We start from the raw sequence: 20,038 nt of genomic DNA, 5'->3' as shown, positions 1-20,038 counted from the left end.
CTTCGGCGAGGAGCGTTTTTGGTTTAGGAAATGATATCAGCGCTACTACATTTTTCATATTTCCACTAAAACGTCTTGTCGTTTTGTATTTAAAGAGCGGTCAAAGATTATTACAGTCCCCAGAAAGCTCTCACAAGCCAATTAAAATTAAAAAACAAAAGCCAAGCTGGGATCGTGCAGCTATAAAAACATGGTTTTGCTGATATCATTTGGGCGATGATATATTCGCACCACTGTTAACGTGAATTGACGTCAAAAAGCGTAAAAGTCTGCCTCAATTCACGTTACAAGGGGTGTGAATCATCCTACAACTGGTGCGAATTTATTATTTCCATTTCGTTTTTTACTGTTCAAATTTCCTGGTTAAATTACCCATTAAAACAAAACTCTCAGCAGATTTTAGAAGCGTGTTATTTCGCCTCTCTCTCTCATTGACGGAAGAACTGAAACCTCTCCTTATCTAGGGTTTCTAAAGCGACATCTTCCAAAGGACATGGCTGATTCTAGGGTTCTAAGCTTTCTCTGAAACCCTGTCTCGTGTTTAAGCCATGGCCGACTCTTCCAAGGAAGAGTTCGTGCAGCTGATCAAGAGATTTGGCGCTTATCTCACCATTAAAATGTCCAATCTCTTCACGACCTCGCTCCATCACCGGGTTTTCCTCTTTTCTTCTCTTTACATTTATCTGACCTCACTTTTTCCCCTTTGGATTTGTTGACCTCTTTTTTGCTTAGGGATCTGACAATATTCTACGAAGTCGGTGCCTGTTTTCATTTATTTTACTGCTAATTTGTACTCCATTTGATTTTTATTTCGCATTTTGGATCTTTTATTGCGTGTCTATCGATCAGCGATGTGATTTGGGCTTTAATTTTCCGGTTGTTTTGATCTGTGATTATGAAACAATAAGGACAATAGATTTCGTAGGATTTATAAACATTTTGACCGTGAATCGTATGTCTAAGAATATTGGATTAGGGTTTTAGAATCAGAATTTTAGGGCACTGTGTTATGACTGCAAACAGCTTGATTTTGGTGACCAGGACAAGTCCTTGATTAGTTAATATATCAGTCAATTAGTCTTGCTAAGGGGGGATTTTGATTTTGATTTTTATAAAGAATCTGCGCTCTTATTGTTTCTAAAATTTAGACTAACTGTAACTGCATTTTTTAACCGTGGCATCACGTGAATTCCCATTGTGTATTCCCATCAAGGCTAGGTTCTTTGTGCCCCGACGAAAAAAGGAAAGATCCTTTGGAAAGTGGTCATTCCGGCTACTATCTGAGTATTGTAAAAGGGAAGGAATGCTCGAATATTTAAGGACCTAGTGAGGAGGTCGCAATTCATTTTCAGTAAGGTGATAGCCTTGACGATTACTTGGGTAAAAAATCTCCCGTGCTTTAGATTCGTGTTAGCCTATGATCTTTGGTACAGTTGGAGAGAGGTTTGCAACAACAACGAGCAAATCGAAATCCCATCTACTTTGTGGGAGTCAACATAGCCGGGTAAACTGAAAGTGAACTTTGACGGGTCAATTTTGGGAATCCTGGCCCAGCTGGAGTAGGTAGCTTTCTGAGAGATGAGCACGGGGTGACGGCAAAGGTTAGGGTGTTTCTTTAGAGGCTGAGGATAATGGATATTAGCTCCCTAGATCACTTAATTGTAGAGGCACTCTCTAAATGTGATTTGATGACTGAAAGGCCAACCCCTCCCGAGATTTGCGGATTGGTTTGGCAGAATTTAGGATTGCGTGGCGGGTTCTTCTATATCCTATCAGCATATAACAAGAACGGCTAATTTTGAGGCTGACAGGCTAGCTAGAGCTTGTGTAGCCAGGGAGGGCTAGAGTTATTCAACTTTCTTCCCCCTTGAGGGCTTCTCACTCTTGTAATTTCTTTATTTCTCACTCTTCTCCTCTTGTACTGACCGTGTTGGTCGTTGGGGACCTTTTCCCTCTGTTTAATAAAATCTATCCTCATTTCCAATTAAAAAAAAAACTGTGGCAGATTATATTTCTATATTGTTTTGTTGTGCATCTTCTTCTCTCAGAAACATGTTTTTCCCTCTAAAGAATCTGCGCTCTTATTGCTTCTGAAATTTAGACTAACTGTAACTTCATTTTTTAACATGTGTCAAATTATATTTCTCTGTTTTTTATTTTTTTGCTTCCTCTTCTGTCAGAAAACACATGTTTTCTTTTATTTTGAATTCACTCCCCAACCCAGGACAGATAGGCATAACCTCAAACTTGTTCTTTGGAGAATTACTTGATGCTGCATTTTTATTTGATAATTCTAGACAATGCTACATGGTTTATGTGCCCGGGAAAAAAAAGAGCAAAGGATAAAGAAGAAATCCACCTGCTAGAAAAACCCATGCTAGATGAAGAAAAATGCCTTTTTATTAGCGCCATTGTTTATTTGTGTCCAAAACTGTATACATATTTTGTTTCATAATACTTGTTGAATGAATTTAGGCCCGCATGGATTATAAATATTTTGTGTCATTATTGAGCTTCCCTCGAAGACTATGTAACATGGGTGTAAAATTTAGATGTTCAGGGGGCTTAAGATACATGCCATTGTCTGAACATTAAGCTGCCGTTTGGATACGCGGATTTTAGAATCTTGAATTTCCTCAAAATCCTGGATGGGAGACGAGAGAAGGAGACCGTCCGTTGTTTTCTGATTTCTTGCCCTTCTTTCCATCAAGCGAGAGTAGGAGATCGTCTTGTTTCCAGGTTTTAGAAATCTCATGATGGGGGAGAGATTTCTAGAACCTGGATTTCTAACTTAAAATCCAAATTTCTAGAACAGTCCCTAAATCTTTACTAGAACAGTCCATGTTTGGATTGCTTTTCTTTCAAACTAAAACCTGGATTCTAAAATCCACGTATCTAGACGGCCCCTAGATGTCGAGGGAAGGTTGAACTGGTTACTTATATCTTCATTCTTTCCTTTTTGCACAATAAACTTGATTTACTTTCTTTTTTGAATATTTAATGTTTACCTTGATTTGAATCGAGTAATTCCTTCCTTTTCTTGTACATGGGAAATTTGCCTATAAATAATGGGAGAATATAATGCTTATTGTACTTTCTTTTTTTCTCTGTTCTATGGGGTGCTTGGGACCAGTAGTGCCATATTCTCTCGAGGAGCTTTGTCAAGTCTGCATATGATATTTTGAAATGGGGATGATCTTTTGAATCCTGTCAGTCAGGTGGTTGGCGGGGGATTCTCTTCCTTCATGGAAGTTTTGGTTTATGGGCATTCAAAGATGGGATTTATTCAATCTTCTTGATTGATTGGGCCGATCATCCATTTTGTGCCAAATTACTGCATGATAAACTTTTTTTTTTTTTTGAACTGCATGCTGTATTATAAACTTGACAATTTCGCCATTCAATAAAAAAGAAGATAAACTTGACAAATTCTTTAGATAAAAAAGGGTGAGAGCTTTTTGTGGTGTACTGCAATTTATTTAATTTACTACTGTCTTTGTTGTGGTTTTCATTAATTAGATCATGTTTTCAGCATTTAGACACAAAACTCGTATGATTTTCCTTCTTGTGAGCAATATCAAGCTGAGTCTGCCTGGTCTTGGTACCTTACGAAAACACAAAAATCTGTTTGACTGCTTGGAATGGATGGCTTACTTGAATAAAATGATTTGACCAGTGTACTTAAGGCCTTAGTTATTGATTTCATTTTTTTTTTGTTCAGAACGTTCCATTTTGAAAATCAGAGAATAACGCAAAACAAACGTTTTTCCCAGAAATCTGATTAGTTTTGTTCTTTTTTGATCCAATTGGGTATATTTCTTTTGAAATGGACAAAACAGGGAGAAATGTTTGCTCATTTGAAAATTGCGTTGAATTTTCGAGCAGTTTCTAGATTCAATTTTTCGAGGTATTTTTTTGGGTTCCCCTTTTACCCTCTTGTAGTGCCCATTTTGTGTTCATTTGAAGGGCATTCAATGTCTTTTAATCCTCATAACTGAATGGAAGGACTAAGGACGCATTAAAATCCCTCATTTTTACACTCTGGCAAAACTCATTTCCCCTTAAACGGTATCCCTCATTTATATTTGCCCTTTGGTATGATAAATTGTGAGTGTTATCGATGTTTTGAACTGAAGTTGATATTAGTTTTTTTTTTGAATAGGGAAGTTGATATTAGTTAGGCCCATAAATAGCCAGTTTCATGCATATAGTAGATGTTTTAAGTATTAAAATATGTCTTCCTTTTAAATTTGGTTTATGTATTGGTTTGTTATAATTTTTTTTCTAAATGTTTCCCATTCGTTTCTTTTTCCTTTGATCTTTTAACTATTTATTTTTTTGAGTGGACGTAGCTCTTTTTTCTAAACAGATTAAACATCATAACATTCAATTGCAATGTGCAAAATGAAGCACCCATTAGAACTGAACTAATAACTAAGCTTGAGGCCTATGAAAGAGAACTTATTTTCTGTTAGTGGATCAACGGAATCCATAAAATTTTATAGGGCAGCATGTTAATGTTTTATTCTCTTTATGATTTGTCCATCTAATGTCAGTGCTTGAGTAACAAAATTCACATATTTTTTCATATTGAACACTATAAAACTCTAATTTTTATGGAAATGCGTTCCAGAGTTTGAACTCTGATCTTTATTCTTTTGTTGATGATTATTTGCAGCATTTGCTGGTTTCCGATTAATGTTTAGTCTTTATCTTTTTCGAAATTATCTTCTGCATAAAGCTATCTTTTTGGGAGTAACTTGTGCCAAATCAATGTTTCTCATTTCTTTGCTATTGCCATCAGAGTTCTCGTTCTGTTGGGGCCCTGGTTGGTTTCGCAATTGCAATAGTCTTTATTTGGAGATTATTGAGAACATCCACTGGGCATCAGAGAAGACAGAGAAAAAGACAGGCTCCTACACCAAGTGGTTCTAGTATTAATACTCAGTCAAATGCAGTTATGTTATCTTCTGGACTTTCCTCAAGTTCCGAGGATTCCAAAGCACAAAATGTGATTGATGAGTTTTTCCAGCCAATAAAGGTATCATGTGGTCTTTGGTTCTTTCAGCATATCATGCTTGATTTGAAATGAAGCTTTGACATTGTTTGCATTTTGCAGCCAACTGTAGGGCAACTTGTAAGACAAAAGTTGAGTGATGGAAGGAAGGTATTGTTATGCCCTTGGATCTTATTTATTAGAAGGAATTCAGTTGATGTAATGCAATTTGGTTCTCTATTATTTGTCAAACATTAGATTTATGTTTTATCATGGTAAAAAGCTTCTTCGTTATTTTATTTTATTTTATTTTATCGATTTCTCAGTTTCCTTTTTCATTGCTTCAAGAGGTGTATGTCAAGGTTCATGATTTGGTAGATTTTGTTGTTTGTAGATCACATGCCGGTTGCTTGGTGTAATCATTGAGGAGAGTAGTCCAGAGGAGCTCCAGGTGGTTGGGAAGAGTGTAATTGCCATTATGGATTGTAGAAAAAATATAAAAAGAGTGTAATTGTTGTTTGCGCTGTGCAGAAACATGCAACTGTGAGGTCCTCTGTGCTGGAAGTACTGTTGGAGATCACAAAATTCTGTGATATTTACCTCATGGAAAGAATTCTTGATGATGAAAGTGGGGTGCGCACAAAGCTTGTTTTCACTTAGTGTCCACTTAATTTCAAAGTTATTTGTGATGTGTTCCATAATAAACTTTCCAAAATACGGATGGAAGTGCATATTTGCTAGGAAGAGAGTAAGTTTGACGTGTTTCTTTGCTTTTGGCGAGTAAGCTGGATGAAATTGTGGCCTTGATGTTGTAACTTTCAACACTTGGATCTGCACCCTCATTTTGGGCTTGTTTCTAGCACCTATTGGTCGAGAGATCCTCGTATCTTAAATATATCTTTTTTAAAGATAATCCTCGTATCTTAAATAATGAACACTTGACAAATCATTTTTCAAATCTTAATGTCTTTGTAGGGCTTCATACCTGTGAGGCATTTTAATTACCAATGCCTTCATGACTCATGTAGATATTCTGATGCTAAGATTTTATGAGCTAATAGCTCTGTAAATTGTTCCTTTTATTTTTAAAAAGATTTTAGTGTGTAATCTGATGCAAGATTTTATAAACTTATGGCTCTGTAAATATTTACTATTATATTTAAAATGATTGTAGCATATAATATACGGGAGAGAATATTTGCAGGAAAAGGTTCTTCTGGCATTGGATAATGCGGGTATCTTCACTTCTGGAGGATTGGTTAAAGACAAGGTAGGAGGGATTATGTACTTTTTTTTTGAATGGTAGGTTGAATTATATACTTGGAAACATACAATTGGCATTCATTCTAAATGAACTGGATTTTGCAAATTTAGAGTAACGGCCTCTAGGTGGAATTATGAAACACATTTCCTGCTTTCTACTGTAAGATAGTTCTAACAATCTGTTGTGCATTGTGGAAATTCTCTATGTTGTATGCATATTCCATCCTTTTATTTTTAATAATTGCGGGCATGTGATAGTTCATTTTCTGTTACAGCCTATCTAAAGCCATTTAAATCTTAAATTGCTTATTGGCGCAAGTGATTCTCCATTGGGTTGTTAGTAAATGCTCATATGTTAACAGTGAAGGTGTATCTCCCTTGAAGTTTTTGTTGTATTTTTATGCTGTTATGAGTTGAGAAGTAGCTAGTAGTTTTAGCTAATTTAAACTAAATTATGATGATTTTTAAGGTTTTAATAGAAATCTTCCTATTTCTGGAATACAATAATTTCACTAATGTAAAAGGGAGAACTTCTTGGGGGGAGAAAATAGTTTCCAAGGCGGTGGACACTTTCAACAAGAAGTTTGAAAAGCGGAAGGGGAGAAAACCCCAAACAAACCTGGAAGCTTCTATTATGAGCCTTGTTGTTAGGACCATTACCAAACCACCATCCTCTCTGATGGATATGAAGTGTTACCTTAAACTTGGTCGATGGACAGCCACATAACCCTCTTAACTGAAGCTTTCTTTATGGGTGCCATTACCTGTGCCGATTTGCTGGATTTATTTAAGAAACCCAGACTAAAGAAAGGTGTGATTTGGGAAGGTAGCAATAAAAAAGGAGCATTTCTATTTGTTGATCTCTCATGAGTCATGGCCTTCAGTTTGTCAAAAGATACCATCCCATCTTCCTTCCTAGTTCCTACTAGGTGGCCTAAGTTGGTGGTTCTCCAATAACCTAATTTTCTACTTCTATATTGAGCTTGAATTGACATTAGGAAAGATACATCCTCTCTGATACTGAAATCCTGCAAGGCTTGCTTATGGGATTTATCTGAAAATTCAGGAACACTGCTTATTTTGAAAACCTACTGAAATCCTGCAACACTTGCTTATGGGATTTATAAGAAAATTCAAGAACATTGCACTTGATTTTGAGAACCAATGCATGAGTCCTAGAAAATACGTCATTTATATCAACTTTGTAAAAACTTTTAATTCTGTGGTGGTGCTTATGAGAAAGACTATATTTGAACTTTCCCTATAATCTGAAACAAATTGATTTTTTCTTGATTTATTTTATTGTCTGAATGGTCGATCTTGTCTGGATCTTTTCTGAGGATGCCTTGTCGGAGTAATTGGATCATTGCGGTTTCTGGTTGTATTTGCAAATGTCATCTCATCATTTGATGTGAAATATATCTGCAGGTTCTCTTTTGCAGCACAGAAATTGGTCGCTCATCTTTTGTTCGGCAACTGGAACCAGATTGGCATATAGACACAAATCCGGAGATCATATCCCAGCTGGCTGTATGTTCCTTTGAACCAAATCTATGTAAAATTTTCTTTGAAGTCTTTCAAAATTGTAAATGATTCAACCATTTGGTTCATGATAGTCAAGAGTTGCCGTTGCCATCAATTCTTCCTGATTATCTTTTGGTATCTGTTTACTCTCACTGCAGAATGTCTAAATTTTGTTTCATTTCGATGTGCTTGAGCTATTGGCTTAGATGGATTATATGATTAATATGTAAAAGATTATAGCATATTTCGCAAACTATATTATTATTAAGTTTGATAATATTAACTAATATTAACTACTATGGGTTGCTAAATTAACAAGCTTAAGTTTAAGAAAGTAAGAAAGCAATTATTGAATTTTCCATTAAATTTTTTTATTTATTGAAGTGCTAACAAATATATAAACTATCTGTGTTTGATATTTGTCTCTGAAAGGCATATGTAAAAAAGAAAATATTGGAGGAAAGTTTTAAAAGCCAGTATTATTTCCCCTCACAAATATCATTTGTCGGTATGCCCCTCTATCTGACAGCAAGTCATTATAACAAAAAATAAATAAAAAAATAAAGCGGCCAACTCCCCCTACACCCCCCTCCTCCTTTCCTCTCCACCCCCCCAAAACACAGAAACACTTGCCTCTTCGTTACCTAAAATATATAATATTACAATGAAGACAATGGTGAAACAAATTTCTGAAGAACGATCCTAAAGATTGAGAAGCGCTTGTATATACATTCTTTCTGTCTGATTCAAGATTGTGGAAAGATGGCTGTTCTCTCATGCAAAATATATAATATTCCCTAGCAAATCTCTCTCTCTCTCTCTGAATGGTCCTAGCAAATCTCTTATGTTAATATTTTACTTATTTTTTTACGAGCTTTGGATGAATAAGATTGGAGGATCTCCTATTTTTTTCTATTGCCTTTCCTTTTTACCCTAGTGGTTGACTTTTTTTTTTTTTGAATGGTGATAGCATTAAAACAGAGCAAAAGGAACAGAGAGACCGAGGATGTCTCACTCCAAAGGAAAGCAACAACAAACTAAAACAAAACAAAAGGAGGCACATAAAAGAGTACAGCAAAGATCGTTAGGAAGATAACCAAAAGTCATAATCTCAGTAGGTGAAGTTTTAAGTCTTACATTAGTTGGCAGAAGAGTAAAATACCTACCAAGTTGAAGTGGAAGCATGCTTCATGAGTTCTAGGCAATCGTAAAATATCTACTAAGTTGAAGGAAAAGTTTTATAAGATAGCCGTGAGGCTAGCCATGCTGTACGGCTTAGAATGTTGGGAAACCAAGAAACAGCATGTGCATAAGTTGAGTGTAGAGGAGATGCAGATGCTTAGATAGATGTGCGGCCACACAAGGTTAGATCGAATTAAAATGAAGACATCCATAGGGGGCTGACTTGATTCCCTCATTCTTCATTTTCATGAGTGTGGCTAATTCTTAAAAATTCTTGAAGACATGTTGACTAACTATTGTCAGTTGGGGAAAATGTAGAGAATGGCGAAAGTAAGGGAGAGAGAGGGAGAGAGAGCAGAGAGGAAAGAGAGGGAGAGAGAGCAGAGAGGAAAGAGAGGGCGAGAACCCATTTTCTCTACCGTTCCCGCCGGAATCCGGCCGTCGTCCACTACCACCATCTTCATCTTCTTCTTCCCATAGATCTCAACCACTACCACCTCTAAAACCCATTTCCATTTCTGATTTTTTGTAATCCTAAACCATCAGCCACTATTTTCACGCTAATCAACATCATCTTTGAGCTTTGCCCTAAACTCTCCCTTAGATCCAACCCCTTTTCTCTCCAATCCGACCCTAACCCCATTGATTCCGGCCGCGGAATCTTACTACCTTGAACAAGATACCTTGTTCTAAACCCATGTCAATTTTTCTTCCACCTCCATTCTTACCTCTGGCAAACCTCATCTTCGGCCACCATTTCCACCGCTGTCTTCATCTTCTCCGGTCAACACTCCGAACCACCATCACACATCCTCCATCTCCATTCTCTTTGATCTAAGATTTCCTTTTCCCAGATCTTCATCAATCTCTCTGCTCTCTCTGAATTAACCTAGGGTAGAAGGAAAGAAGGTGAATTAGTCCAGTAGTCAGGGCATTGAAGATTGATTGCAAGGAAACAACGTTGTGCCCAGAAAAGAGCTGGTGGGCGGATTGGCAATGTCACCATTGTTCTTACCAGAACTTTAGTTGGAGGTGGAAATGTAGAATTTGTAATAAAAAAATAGAAAATTGGGGTGTGAAGGAAAAGGGGATCTCATCCCTTAAGAAGCCTTTTCAAGAATCAGGGTATGGAAATTGGTTCTGCACCCCTTGTCAATATTCTAACTTTAGTTGCGATAAAACTGTCGTTGGTGTCGACAGAGCAAAGTGCCATTCAGATGGGTTCCTCGTCTGTCTTCGTCTCAGCCTTGCCTGAACTTGACTAGAGAAGAGGATGGTCAATGGCCCGATTCTGGCTCTATATCTTACAGGAATAGAGAAGATTTGGTCATCTCGGGTACGGAGGTGAATGCTTATATGGAATCCCTAAAATCCTGTTTAATTGGGAAAAGGAAGTGCCCTAACAAATCGATTGAGGATATATGGGCTTGGGCGCATATGGCTTGGAATGTTCCATCGTTACAATGTCCTTGCATATTGTCAGAAGAGGAGCTGATCTTTAGTTTTGAACTTGAGGCGCAGGCTTCGAAGATTTTATCCCTGAGGTTTTGAGTCCTCATCTGTGTTCTCCTGCTCCCTGGAGTAAGGAGTTTATCCAAGGTGAGAAAAGTTTGTGGGTTAAATTCCATGGAGTCCCTTTGCATGCCTGGGCCATATCAATGGTGGAAGCATTGGGAAGTCTATTTGGCAGAGTCCTTGAAACTAAGATGGAAGGAAACCATCAGCATTGCATTAGCTTTGTTTCGACAAAAATCATAGCTTCTCGAGGGATCATCTCAGGGTCTTGTGTTACCATTAACCTAATGAATCAGATCTATAGAATTAGTGTTGAAACATTTGACTTTCCGGAGAGCGGATCCTCACCCAAGTTGTCTTCTCCGGAGCCTTATCTCTTGCCTGGTTTAGCACTTTGGCTTCGGAATCGTTTCCGGTCAGGTAGCTTAGTTCGGGCTAGTTTGCCTTCCTAACACCCCGCCTGATTTCAAATTTCCTAACTATTCCTAGGGTGCACTCGAAAGTTGACCTTATTTTGATTTGTTGTCCATTGGCGGGGGTTGGTCGAGTCTGATCCTTAAGCCGATTGATTTGGGGTTTTCTTATATACTTTTTTGAGGTTTGGTTTTGAATGGATTATGGATGATGGTCGGTCCTCTTCTTTGGGGCTTTTGGTTTGATAACAAGGTTTGGAGGTATTGTCCGTTTTATTTTTGGGTTACATTCTGCTCTGGTTTGTTGTATGAGTTTTTTTTTTGTTGTTCTTGGATTTCTTTTCTTGGGTTTCCTCTTGAGGTCAGTTCTGACAAGAGGTAGGGGATCTAGTAAGTTCAGAAGATTGGGATGTCGATCTTGTCAAATAGGAAAACGTTTCGTAGATTATTTCTTTGATTACTTCCAAGTAGGAGAACGGATCAGGGAAGTTGGTTTTGTTTTTGTAATATTTTGTACCCGAATGAGGTGTGGTTGGGTCATGGGTATGCCCGAGCCCGGTATTATATTATGTTGTGCCAGCAGGCTGGGACTACTGGTCCCGAATGCCCCTTTGATTATTAATGAATTTATGTCGCCTTTCAAAAAAAAAAATGAAGACATCCGTAAAAAGGCGGGGGTGGCACCAACTGAGGAGAGGATGAGAGAGCACCGCTTAAGATGGTTTGGGCATATCCAACATAGGCTTTTGGATGCTCCAGTGAGAAGAAGTGACTCGCGCCAATCTGAGGGAGTAAAAAGAGGTAGGGGCATACCGAAAACAACTTGGGCAGAAACAGTGAGGAAAGACTTGAGAGCTAGGAACATAACAGAGACATGACCTTGGATAGGAGAGAATGGAAGAAAATGATCCATGTAGACGAACCCAACTAGTGTCAGGATTAGACTTAGTCAACTGGAGCTGGGTAGATTTTTTCACCTTCTTCATGAAAATTTTCTAAAGGATTCATTAGCCGACCCCAACTAGTTTGGGACAAAGGCTTAGTTGAGTTGAGTTGGGCAGATTAGTTGGCATAACGGACGGGTTGAACATGAATTGAGCACCGACTTCTATTTTACATCTCCAACTTGCACACCACTACTTGTTTTTTGGAATAATTATTTGGAGGGCATGCTCAATCTTAGATCAGTGTTAAGATAGTACGAAGCTTTAAACGAATTAAGAATGAATATGGTAAGAGTGTAGTAGTGGGTGTCTTAATGTTGAGTGTGTCAGTTTAAGGAGGCTTGTAGACTGTATGTGATGTGAAAGCTTCTGCTCACATATCTTGGGCTTCATATGGATTTTGGTACTTTGTCCAAATTACTATGAAATTTGATATTAGAGAGGGTGGAGATGAAGTTGGCCCCTTGGAGAAAAGGTTATTTATCTTTTGGTGGTGGTATCACTCTTGATAATGACTCTTGCCAACCTCTCGTTATAGTATATACATCCTTGTTTAATTTGTGGTCGTGTCTTTGGTTGTGGTAATGCTCAGTGTCAGATATAGAGGCTTCTTGTTGGATGCTGGTTGCCAGATATATTAACACCCGTGACGTCTTTTAAGAAGAAGACATTTAGACGTGCTACCATGTGTTTTCTTCAAAGAGAAACACAGGATTTGAGAAACAACATACGTATTCATTGTAATGTGGCATTCAAGATGTAATCTCATATACTTAGGAAATTTAGAGTGATTGGGTCTTCCTAGCGTAGATTATTGAGTTGTTTTTGGATTGGTAATGCGACGTGTTTGGTGGTGGCAAGAAATTTTTTATGGAAAATTACTCCTTTAGTGGTCGTTTGGGGCTTATGGAATGATAGAAATAGAAAGGACAAGAGCCTTTCTCCTTGGCAGCTGATTTTCGACATCAAACTCTTGATTATTCACTTTCCGTTTGCAGTTTAAGAGTTTTGGGGAATTTTTGTTGGTGATCCATTGCACAGATCGGCAAATGGATGTTGCTTGGAGCTGTCCTTGTGTGGGTAAGCCATAGGTTATGCATTTTCTTCACATAATATATTTAAGTTAAATCTTGATGGTAGCTCAATAAGTACCAAGGCTCACCAGTATTGGGAGAGATCATTAAAGCGTAATTTTGGCTCCATTGGTTAATTGGACTCCAATGAAGGTGAAATCTGCACTCTCTCAGGTCACCAGATTTTCAGTGACCACCTTTCTGGATCTCTTTGTAGAATGAGATTCTGCGATCGTTATTTCTCATCATAAAGTGGGATCTCAGAGATTGGTAACTTTCACGCTAGGAATCTGAGACTTGAATAGAGTTGTCCCCATCCTATGCATAAGAATGTAGAATCATTCGCTGGAGAGGGAGTTGATAGAGAAGCTTTTTTTTTTGAGAAGGAGTTGATAGAGAAGCTTTGTCTATTGGTAATGTACTACTCCTTGAGTAGCAGATTGTGGTTATTGTGCTTGCATTTTAGTTGTTTTTTTCTTTTGTTTTGCTTTCTTGTGGGTACCATCTCAGTCATTTCCTTATCTAATTCTGAATTTGCTTTTCCCAATAAATCTCGGCCCTCTTTCAAACCAAAAAAAATGGAGAAAAGTCTCCAAACTTTTGCTTTGTTAGGGTTCATAACCCATTGTTTCAATTTCAACCAATACATAGTTGTTAGTCAAGGACTTGGTATTAACCAGTTGTGCTAACCTTGGCATGTAAGTTATACATGAACGTAATGCTTACAACAGAAACAAGGGAGTAAGACGTAATGAAGGTACAGTCAGAATCACGAAAAAGGGGTTAGAGTCGAAGTCGATTCATCATTTTTAGCATCTCTAATTCAAAACAAAAAGTAAACTTTGGGAAAAAGAACCCAATTGTCTGGGAAATACTTCAATAAATTATGCAGGGACATCCCGTATCGCTTAATAGAGCACCCTAGTGTATGTAATACTATTGAGCTTGTACGCTGAGAACCCCCATCAAGCTTGAATTTGAGAGTTAGGTGCGGAGGGGACCTTATTGCTTTACTCTTGATTACTTGTGTTCCGGCCTTGGTAAATCCTTTGTTCGTCAACACTTTAACAGTGATAAAAACTCCAATCTAGTACTTGACAAACTAGCCAAGTTGACTTGACTCAATCAGGGGTTAAAGTCGGTAACTCAGCTTTGTTAAATCCTGAGAAAACTTGAGGACTCTAAAAACTCCAGTATAGTACTTGAAAAGCTCAGAAAGTAAAGAGTGCACACAATTTTTGAACTTCTCAAACTGTGAGTACGAGTTCAATTTTAGACTTTGACTGGCTTTTATCGAAATCGTATCAAATTTTAAACTGTTTTAGTTTCTGTTATCAAACGGAAAACATTCTATATCATCTTTTCTTCACATTTATATATGGCGTGATTAAACTGGTAGTTGTCCCATAATGCAGATGTTTACAAAGTTCTTTGATGCACTATCAATCATATCGCCTGGTAGTTCAAGTATTTTATATAATAATTTTCCCTCTTCCCTATCGTTTTCTCAGTATTTGATCGGTTTCACCACAGGTTTTCTGTTAAATATAATATTCACACATGCTTGTTCCCACCTTCACATGTGGAGTGCTTTTTCGACTTTTACTAAAACCAGTTATTTTTGTTGCTTCAGCGATTCATCAAATATCAACTTCACATTTCAGCAAGCAGACCTGAGCGAACAGCTTCTAATGTCTTCAGCTCCACAAGCTTGGAGCAGTTCTTTGGATGAAGAGTTAATTTATAAGTATCCTGGGCGATGTATACTGGGTTTCGACTGTGTAATTCTAGTCCCTGTTATTTTCTTTGTTATTTTGGAGTAGAGATGAGGTGGTTTTATGCATTTGGCTGCACTACCTTTTCAAGGAGTTGACATTCAAGACTGAAGGATCGTTTGGATTCATGTTTATTTCTCTGTTTTTTTTTTTTTTTTTTTTTTGGTTCAGGTGTGGCAGGGGCGCCTTTTCCCCTAGTAGATTAGAAGGGTTTTCCTTGTAAATTTGATATTTTCAATAAAATTACTGATATCTTAATAAAAGTTTAGTCGATACTGTAACGTGGTTGTTTTAACCTAGCATATATCTATTTGGACAATTTTTTTTAACACTTGCATGAACATGGCAGTTAGCTTTACAAAGTAATTAAGAAATCGCCAATAAAATCTCTGTTCTCAAGCTTGTTAGCTGGTTTGTCCAGATAAAGTGATCACCTGATACTCCCACTAACTTTCAAGGGATGCTTTAGTAACTTGCTTCCTATATCAAAACTGTTGGTAGGATGACCTATTTTTTATTTTTAAGCTTGACAAATATGCTTACCCCTGGCACAAGGTGAAGATGGTTCGGTCCTTGTATTTTTTTTCCCATTTTAGGATGCAGGACTGAAGATTTTGAGGTGTTTTTTTATTCCTAATGTGGAACCTGTAAACAAATTCTAAGACATTTTAACGAGTTTAATCAACTTGTTTTGCTGGATTTTCTTTTATTTGATAATGCTCAAATAGGCTGAAATAGCTTTGTGCAAGCTCAATGGAAGGAGAGAAAGAAATTATAGGGGATTCTTTAGGCTAAATTCAGAGCTTCCTGACTAACTGGAGTTGAAGCAAAAAGTGAAGTGGGAGTTGGGCGTTTACTCAACTCTCCAAGAGTTTTCCAAAGTGCAACGCTACTTCTCAATTTCACGAGCGCCGTTCCAAATAATTACGTCAACTGATACAGCAACTTGATAGGTATTATATGAGCGCACTAAGGTTACAGTGATACATCAGACTTGTAATCTAATACATGTATTATTAGAAATGATAGAATAAAGGGCCCTTGCAAAACTCAGCTTCAAGGGCGCGCTTCAAGGGCGCTCTTATTGGTTAATTTCTTCCAAGTGTGGCGCCAAAAAAAGTGGATGACGCCTTTAAAAAAAGGGGAAACCCTGTTGGCTATTAAGAAATCAACCCATAAGGGCGCCCTTGATACATTCTTCCAATCTCTAATGTAGATGTCATCAAGTCTTCGGAGTATTTTTTTTTTTTTAGGAAAATTGACAAAGTCTCAGGAGTATATTGTTGTCTACACTCAAAACCCATCAGAATAGGTGACTTTAACTAGCCCACCAGCATTGCATGTTTTGTTTATTAATTTTTGAATGATATTGCATGTTTTGTTTATTGTGTTATACTTTCTTGAACAGGTCAAATATATTAGATTATTTGCACTTGCAGTCTCTTTAGACAGACTGGTATTATAAATAGAGAGAGGCACTTCCTTCACAATCATCCTCAATCCCATTACAATAAGTTAAATTTAGTAGTGCGCTTTCCTTAGAAAACGTGGACTACGACTATAACTAGCCCACGAGCATTGCATGTTTTTTTTTTTTTTTTTTGGAATGGTATTGCATGTTTTGTTTAGGGAAATGATATATCCGCCCCTTTTCATCACCAGGAACACCCACTGTCAGTGTATCAATGACAAAAGAGGGGCTGTTGTACTTTATGTCAGAAGAATTCAATGCCCCTGATTGCCACAAACACTGACAGGGGTGTTCCTGGTGATCAAAAGGGGCGGATATATCACTTCCCTTTGTTTATTGTGTTATACTTTCTTGAACAGGTCAAATATATTAGATTATTTGCACTTGCAGTCTCTTTAGACAGACTGGTATTATAAATAGAGAGAGGCACTTCCTTCACAATCATCCTCAATCCCATTACAATAAGTTAAATTTAGTAGTGCGCTTTCCTGAGAAAACGTGGACTACGACTATAACTAGCCCACGAGCATTGCATGTTTTTTTTTTTTTTTTGGAATGGTATTGCATGTTTTGTTTAGGGAAATGATATATCCGCCCCTTTTCATCACCAGGAACACCCACTGTCAGTGTATCAATGACAAAAGAGGGGCTGTTGTACTTTATGTCAGAAGAATTCAATGCCCCTGATTGCCACAAACACTGACAGGGGGTGTTCCTGGTGATCAAAAGGGGCGGATATATCACTTCCCTTTGTTTATTGTGTTATACTTTCTTGAACAGGTCAAATATATTAGATTATTTGCACTTGCAGTCTCTTTAGACAGACTGGTATTTTTATTTTTTTTTTGAAAAATCACAACTTTTATTCCATAAAGAAAAAAGTACAGAGGGGACAAGTTGTCCCCGAACTAAGATTACATCCAGAATTTAATTCCCTCCATTGGGAAGAATCACACGAGTTGTTTGTAACTCGACGCCTTCCTTAGCAAGCTGATCCGCAATTCCATTCGTTGAGTGCCTTCTGTGTTTGATTTGGGGGTGAATAATACGTATAAAATCGTAAATAGCATCCAGTATCTGGTAAAATCTCCATGGGCCACAACAGCTGCCAGTGGCCCAAGCAATGGTATTTGCCGAATCACCCTCAATCATCAAAGGCCGAAGGTTATTTTTATCATACCGTTGCAGACCAAATAGAAGAGCTCACGCCTCCGCCTCATTTGTGTCGCATTCCCCCACAGGACAGGAGTATGACATAAGAGTGTTACCTTCACTATTTCTAATCACTCCTCCAATGCCGGCCCGTCCCGGGTTTCCGAAGGAGCTGCCGTCAAAATTAAGCTTGAACCAGACTGGTATTATAAATAGAGAGAGGCACTTCCTTCACAATCATCCTCAAACCCATTACAATCAGTGAAATTTAGTTAAAACGTGGACTACGACTTTAACTAGCCCACCAGCATTGCATGTTTTGTTTATATATTTTTTTACATGGTATTGCATGTTTTGTTTATTGTGTTATACTTTCTTGAACAGGTCAAATATATTAGATTATTTGCACTTGCAGTCTCTTTAGACAGACAGGTATTATAAATAGAGAGAGGCACCTCCTTCACAATCATCCTCAAACTGGTTTTCCACAAGTTTCATTGCTTTCACTTTACACAGCAAGGCACCTCCTTCACAATCGTCCTAAAACTGGTTTTTCAGAAGTTGCATTGGTTTCACTTCACAAGTAAGAATATGATTTCAAATCCTTCACAAGCTTTGTCGTGGTACTTGGACGGGAGGCAGCAAAAGGATGTGGTCCTTTTGTTTTCCATTGCAACTGTTGCCATTTCTTGGTTGGCATGGGTGATCAACAAGTCGAGAAAGGGGACAACATCGCCTTTGCCACCGGGCCCACGAGGCTTACCATTGATTGGTAACCTTCCATTCCTTGAACCCGATCTCCACCGTTATTTCACCAAATTATCTGGGATCTATGGCCCAATCTTCAAGCTCCGGCTCGGAAACAAGATCATGGTCGTGTTGGGTTCCCCATCTATGGCTAAAGAGATCCTCAAAGACCATGACACAATTTTTGCCAACCACGATAAACTAGTTGGGGCTTTAGTTGCCACATATGGGGGCTCAGACATCGTGTGGAGCCCCTTTGGTTCAAATTGGCGTATGCTCCGCAGAGTTTGCATCCAAGAGCTTCTCAATTCCGGTAGCCTTGAAGCTAGCAGTGTCTTCCGACGAAAGGAGGTTCGCCAGACAATAAGTGACTTATATGCCAAAATTGAAACTGCAGTGGATATCGGTGAGAAGTTAACTCAAACAGTCTTTAACAGTATGACGAGCACTCTATGGGGTAGTACAGTCAAGGGGGAAAGTGAGACTAGTGTAGCCTCAGAATTCCGACATGCGATGGGAGCAATGGGAAGTCTGTTGGCACAACCCAATATCTCTGATCTTTTTCCCACTCTAGCGAGGTTCGATATACAGGGCGTTGAGCGTAAGCTGAAGGATGTCATGTCGTGGTTTGATCGGATCTTTGATACCATCCTAGATCAAAGGCTGAAAATGGATAAAGAGGTAGAAGAAGAGAATCATAAAAGCAATCACGGAAAGGATTTCCTCAACATCCTTCTGAAGATTAAGGAGCAAGGTGATCCCAAAACGCCCTTGACCATGACCCACATCAAGGCTCTGTTGATGGTAATATTCTTCTCAGCATAATTGCGATTTATTTATATTGCATCTTGTCGTAATATATCATATCCTTCACATCATTGCCACATATTTCTCAACCTTATGTTTGCTTGTTTTGTTGGTGTAGGATCTGGTAGGTGGTGGAGTCGACACGAGCTCAACCACATTAGAGTGGGCAATGGCCGAGATGATTCACAAGCCTGAGACCATCAAGAAAGTTCAAGAGGAAATAGACACGGTCGTGGGAAAGGATAACATTCTAGAAGATTACCACTTAAGCAAATTGCATTACTTAGACGCAGTGGTGAAAGAAACACTTCGTTTGCATCCGCCAAATGGGCTCCTAATCCCTCACACTCCAAGTGAATCATGCGTTGTGGGTGGGTACACCATCCCAAAGGATGCTGGTGTTTTCGTGAACTTGTGGGCAATACATAGGGACCCTTCTCTTTGGGAGAATCCCTTAGAGTTTGATCCGGCAAGGTTCTTAACTCCAGGCAACAAATGGGACTTCAGAGGCAATGATTTCCGATATCTTCCATTTGGATCAGGGAGGAGGATATGTCCAGGGATTTCATTGGCCGAAAGGTCAATCACATACGTATTGGGTTCGCTCTTGCATTCTTTCAATTGGCGATTACCAGAGGGGACTAAGCTCGATCTTTCAGACCAATTCCGAGGTGTTATAAAGATAGCCAGCCCCGTCATCGCCATCCCCTCACCACGATTATCCCGCACAGACCTCTATGCTGAACATTAAAACAAGATTTTTAATCCAACAAGTGTTCATCATTCAGATCAAAATGTAAGAGAAATGAAGTTATCTTGATTCACTTTCGAGAGATCAATTATACCATAAAGACAAAGGCCGCAGAAAATCTTTCCGGTGACTTGAAATTCACCACCCATGGTATGGAATGAGCTTAATACCAATGTATCAGCATTCAAATCTGGAATGAATTATTTTGGATATGGTAGTGTCATCAGTTCCCACTCAGCTTCCTATGAACTGGGATTATTTTAACATATTGGGAACAACCTTAATTCCAACTGCAGAATTTATGGCTTTTTTTGCCGGGAGTCATCCTCTCCAAGAATCTCTTTGGAAACCCTAACATCTATATAAATAGTAATTCAAAGTTAGTTTTCAATGCTGCTATCAATAATATACAGCGCCAGTAAAAA

The 20,038-nt window shown here is 38.3% G+C and overlaps 2 protein-coding genes across 3 annotated transcripts; both read left to right on the top strand.

Moving 5' to 3' along the window:
- The first annotated feature begins 391 nt into the window (after positions 1 to 391).
- Positions 392 to 14,966, top strand: PEX22 (peroxin 22). 2 transcript variants are annotated; one of them, XM_077387376.1, is made up of 8 exons: positions 392 to 653; positions 4,805 to 5,041; positions 5,120 to 5,167; positions 5,391 to 5,447; positions 5,528 to 5,629; positions 6,171 to 6,266; positions 7,688 to 7,789; positions 14,544 to 14,966. In XM_077387376.1, exons 1-8 carry the CDS (start codon positions 549 to 551, stop codon positions 14,640 to 14,642), a joined length of 846 nt encoding a protein of 281 aa, XP_077243491.1. In that variant the 5' UTR covers positions 392 to 548; the 3' UTR covers positions 14,643 to 14,966. The 2 variants fall into 2 exon arrangements, with proteins under 2 accessions (XP_077243491.1, XP_077243492.1); XM_077387377.1 differs by having other exon boundaries at positions 393 to 653; positions 6,201 to 6,266.
- Positions 14,967 to 17,827: 2,861 nt separating this feature from the next.
- LOC143882588 (flavonoid 3'-monooxygenase CYP75B137-like) lies at positions 17,828 to 19,770 on the top strand. Its single transcript, XM_077386055.1, has 2 exons — positions 17,828 to 18,859; positions 18,981 to 19,770. The coding sequence occupies exons 1-2, from the start codon at positions 17,900 to 17,902 to the stop codon at positions 19,611 to 19,613; spliced, it is 1,593 nt and encodes a 530-aa protein (XP_077242170.1). The 5' UTR covers positions 17,828 to 17,899; the 3' UTR covers positions 19,614 to 19,770.
- The last annotated feature ends 268 nt before the right edge of the window (positions 19,771 to 20,038 follow it).

This window comes from Tasmannia lanceolata, unplaced genomic scaffold (assembly GCF_043159265.1).
Source record: "Tasmannia lanceolata isolate RefF3 unplaced genomic scaffold, GAP_Taslan_0.1 ptg000008l, whole genome shotgun sequence".
NCBI lineage: Eukaryota > Viridiplantae > Streptophyta > Magnoliopsida > Canellales > Winteraceae > Tasmannia > Tasmannia lanceolata.
This window is presented reverse-complemented; position numbering and strand designations above follow the sequence as displayed.